Here is a 5,000-nt window from a genome sequence, read left to right as displayed (position 1 = left end):
TTCTATTCTGCCCTGTGGGTTGACATTGGTTTTCTGTGTCCCTTTATTATACCTTATGGGATTGTGAGACCTTGAACAGTATCGACCCTCCATTCACCACCTCCCTGCCATCTTCTGCATTCTTCCCCAAAGAAGGTCTCAAAAGGTGGAAAGTGGCTGAGGTTGTCCTCTGACCTCCATGTTGCACACACACATGCAGAGAGACAGATAGACAGACACAAACAGACACACAGAAATGCTCCTTTTCTTCTTCTGGAGGGCGTTTCTCTCTGGATGGTACAACTCCCTCCTTGGACCACCTTGTGTTTTCCTATAGCCCATCAAGAGACCACCTTCACTCATGGGAAATATCAGAAACTTTAAAAATGAGCCACAGGTTAGAGATTATGTTCCCGGAAGAAGGTGGCAAGCCCGCCTGGCAGGCCACATCCCAAAATGCCCTGAAACATCCCCCCAGGACTGAGCTCTTTCCCACACTCCACGCTCTGCTGGGCTTTCCCATTTCGTCTCTGGATCCTTGTGCCCTCTGTCCCCCAGTGACTAACAGTCCATCCATGCAAGAAAACACTTCCAAAGCACTAGGAGGAGAAGACACAAAAAAGGAAATGTAGAAGAGTCCTCAAGCTAGCCTCCGAGGTAGGCCGTGTCAGACGAGCCTCCGAGGTAGACCGTGTCAGATGAGCCTCCGAGGTAGACACATCAGACTCTTTTGCTTTTCTAGAGATTGAGTGGATGGAGGGAACATGCTTGAAGGGCAAGTCAAGACCTGAAGGGCAATTCTGGGGAAGAAGTGGAGAGATGATCTCTGCCACAGCTCTAGGGGGTGCAGGGAGGGCTGTAGTTTGCCTGTGGCCTTGACCTAGAGGCTTGACTACAGCAGGCTGTGATGGAATTAAAACAGGGTAGTTACAGGGTGTGGGAACCTGGGAATTCCTCTGGGAACCTTCAAGGGTAACAAGCAACAGACTTATAGCCGTCAGTTGCCCATTCTCCCCATCTGCACTACAGGGTGTGGGAACCTGGGAATTCCTCTGGGAACCTTCAAGGGTAACAAACAACAGACTTATAGCCGTCAGTTGCCCATTCTCCCCATCTGCACTACACAAACACACACACACACACACACACACACACACACACACACACGCACACACGCACGCACGCACTGGTGCTTGGGACAGGCAAGCTGGAATAATGAGATTTGTTCTTGGGCATGAGACAGATGGTGACAGGAGAGGACTCTCTTCTGATTCAGTAGAGAATCCAACTGTGACCCTCTGTCTTGTCCCCCAGGGGACACGAGGAGAAACAGAAAAGCCCCATGATCAGTCTTGTTTGCCACCCAGCCAAAGGTTTTGCCTTCCTGTAGCTGAAGCTACTTAGTTAGTATTCAAAGCTGAACTGGTAGGGAAAGTTCACCTCAGACTTTGACATGAGAATATATCAGAGTGGTCACATGGGGGCCCAGCCTCAGAGTTCTCACAAGATACTTGCTGAGTTTAGCAAATAAAATTACAGAATGCTCAGGACAATTTGATATTCAGGTAAGCAACATATACTTTTTTTAAACAATTTTTTAAAGCTATATTTTATGTGTATGAGTGTTTGCCTGCACATCTGTAAATGTACCCGTGCTGTGCAACGCCCACAGAGGCCAGAAGAGGGCATTGGATCCCCTGGAACTGGAGTTAAGGACAGTTAACCACTATGCAAGTTCTGGGAGCTGAACATGGGTCCCCTGCAAGAGCAGCCAGTGCTCTTAACCACTGAGCCGCCTCTCCAGCCCAACATATCATTTTTTAGTGTGAGTTCATCTCATGTAGTGCTTGGGATATGCTTAGTCTAGAAATGATTGATGTTTCCCTGAATCCCAGGATTCCTGGGCATCTTGTTTATTTGGAGGCCTTCCCAGAGGAAAGGCCATGGGGCCAGCCCAGTGAAAAAGAGTTGTCCTGGCCCAGTTCTGCTTACCTAGTGTAGGGGCCAGTTTGAGTCACTGGTTGGTTGCTGTTGGTCTCAACGTTTGACTTTGTGGAAGTCGTTGTTAGTACAGCTGGATTTCCTGGGGCTAAAGATACAACACAGGACAGTTTACTCCTTCTGTGGACAGTCCAGCGTTGGGTGTGGCTTGAGGTTTTCCTCACCTAGGAATTAAGGAGCTTGTCCTCTGGTTCGCATTTGAAGCATTAGATTCATTCTTTTCTAAAGAAAAATAATATACAGGACCAAGAGACAGCCTAAAGATGGGAGAACATCTTTGCCAGGCACACATCCAACAGTAGATTGACTTCTAGAACATACAAAGAACTCAATAAAAAGCAAGAAAACCCAATTAAAATGGGCTAATGGACTAAGCCAACAGAGTTCTCCAAAGAGGAAATACAAATGGCCAATAGACAGTTTTAAAAACTGTTCATAGCACTTGGGAGACAGAGGCAGGTGGATCTCTCTGAGTTCAAAGCCAGCCTGGTCTACATAGCAATTTCCAGGCCGGTCAGGGCTACACAGTGGGACCCTACTTCCAAAAATAAAATAAAAGAATCGAGAGAAGGCTCAGTGGGTAAATACACTTGCTGTCAAGTCTGAGGACCTGAGTTCAATCCCCAGAACCCACATAGTTGAAGGAGAGAACCAACTCTCACAAGCTGCCCTCTGAACTCCACTTGAGCACTGTGACACGCACCATAAATAAATGTCATACAATTTTTTAAATAAAAACAATAAAATCTTAAGAAAAATGCTGTAATGATCATGTGAGAAACTCTCAGAACCAATGAGCAGTTTACAGCAGCCAGTTTAGTGCGGCTGGGTGCCGCTCAGCACATTCAATAGCGCTTCCTGGCCCTTAGACCACACTTACTTTTCTCTGGGTCTCCATCTTGCCTGAAGGTAACTCCCTCACACTGCTTCCTCCAGAACTCTGAGAAATAAATTTGTTTTCCTAAAGCACCCAGTTGCCTAAGCATTTCTTTTTGATTTCTCTATCTTCTTCGATTTTATGTTTCACAATTTGAAGCCAGGAACGGTGGTACATGACTATACTCTCAGAATTTGGCTGAGTCTAGAACGCTGTTAGTATGAAGTCAGGCTAGGGGATGGAGAGATGGCTCAGTGCTTAAGAGCTGTGGCTGCTCTTGTAGAGGACCCACATGGAGGCTAACAACCATCTATAACTCCAGTTCCAGGGGAATCCAATGCTCTCTTTTGACCTCCATGGATACTGCATGACACTGGTGCACTTACATACATGCAGGCAATACACTTACACACAAAAATAAAAAGCAGTAAAAGAAATTAAAACACAAAACCATTAAAAATTTCAATTTCTGGTTGTTTATTACTAGAAGACAGGTATCAACTGGTTTCAGATAGCAATCTTGCGTCCTGTAGCCTTGGAGTGCTGCCCTGCTTGGTCAGATAATTGTTGCCACATATAATCTTTGACTGAATTGTAGATATTGTGACTTTTGTCCTGTTAGCATCAGACATTCTGATATTGCTGCACACCTCTGACAGCAGTTGAATTACTTGGAAAGAATCTGAATCCTTCCAGATGCAGACCAATATCAAAATGGCATTTGGTCTTGAGTCATTTATTAATCACTACTGAGGTCAAGCATAAGTACTATGCCTAATATCACACTGATTATGAATTTTGACAGCCTGGCTCCCAGGAACACTGGCACTGTTCCTGGCAGTCCCTGGCACTGAGGGACAACTGGTCCGCCCCTGTAATTAAGTGGTTTTTCACCTGTCCTTAGACAGTTTCCTCACACACCAGGTGACTGGTACGCTCTTGAACATGCCCTCCACAGACCTCTGGAATTCTCCTTTTCAGCTCTCTCCCACCCACTGACATCTCCCCAGATCTTGGCAGTATCTCCTCAATTCAAGGCACCCTCCAGGGAGCTGGAGAGACGGCTCAACAGTTAAGAGCACTTGCTGTTCTTGTACAGGGCACAGATTCTGTTCTCAACACCCACATGGCGGATTATAGTCATCTATTACTTCAGTTCCAGGAGATCTGACACCTTCTTCTGGCCCCCGTGGGCACTGTGTACATGTGGTGCACACACATACTTGCAGGCAAAACACTCATACACATAATTTGGGGTTTTGTGACACAGGGCCTACATGCCTCCATCTCACAGAGATTCACCTGCCTCTGCCTTCTGAGTACTGGGATTAAAGGCATGTGCCCATGCTCAGCTCCAGCTGTATTTTTTAAAAAATAAAAATAAACACATTTTCCAGGGTCTTTGTGGGTCTCTCCACTCTGGGTTTCAACCAAGAGACTTTATCAAGGCAGTGACTACTTGTCTGACTCACCTTTTAAAACTTGCTTCTTCTTGTCGGGTGTGGTGGCACACGCCTTTAATCCTATTTTTTAGGAGGCAGAGGCAGGTGGACCTCTGTGAGTTCAAGGCCAGCCTGGTCTACATAGTGAGTTCCAGGATAGCTGGGGCTACAGGGAGACCCTGTCTCAAAAAGACAAAAAAAAAAAAAAAAAAAAAAAAAAAAAAAAAAGCTTGCTTTCTCTCATGGATCAATCTTACTACTGCCTGGTATTAAATGTGAAAAATCTTGAGTTTCACATACTTTGTCTATTTTCTTTTTAAAAAGAAAGGTGTCAGATCTCTTAGAACCAGAGTTACAAGCAAATAATACAAATAATACAAATCATTCTGAGCTGCTGTTCTAGTTTATTTCTCCATTGCTGTGACAAGCACTCTGACCACTACTAACTTGGGGAGGAAAGGGTTTATTCAGCTTACATCTCCCAGTCACAGTTCATCCGGGAGCCCAAGGTAGAAACTCAGGGCAGGAACCTGGAGGCAGGAGCTGGAGCACAGGCCATGGAGGAACGCTGCTTACTGGCTTGCTCCCCTGCTCAGCCTGCTTTCTTATGGAACACAGGCCCACCTACCCAGGGGTGGCACCACCCACAGTGGGCTGGGCCCTCCCACATCACTCATCAAGAAGATGCCCTTCAGACATGG

General features: G+C 46.0%; 1 protein-coding gene across 1 annotated transcript in view; it reads right to left on the bottom strand.

The window, feature by feature from the left end:
* The window catches only part of Cd300ld (CD300 molecule like family member d), a 6,929-nt gene that overhangs the window by 653 nt on the left and 1,276 nt on the right, over positions 1-5,000 (bottom strand). Inside the window, exon 2 of the mRNA XM_008831507.3 lies at positions 1,972-2,068. Within this exon, the coding sequence (XP_008829729.1) occupies positions 1,972-2,068 (97 nt within the window). The remainder of the gene's footprint in view (positions 1-1,971; positions 2,069-5,000) is intronic.

This window comes from Nannospalax galili, unplaced genomic scaffold (assembly GCF_000622305.1).
Source record: "Nannospalax galili isolate Female #2095 unplaced genomic scaffold, S.galili_v1.0 scaffold634, whole genome shotgun sequence".
Classification (NCBI taxonomy): domain Eukaryota; kingdom Metazoa; phylum Chordata; class Mammalia; order Rodentia; family Spalacidae; genus Nannospalax; species Nannospalax galili.
Note: the sequence above shows the minus strand (reverse complement) of the source record. Positions and strands in the feature narration are given on the sequence as shown.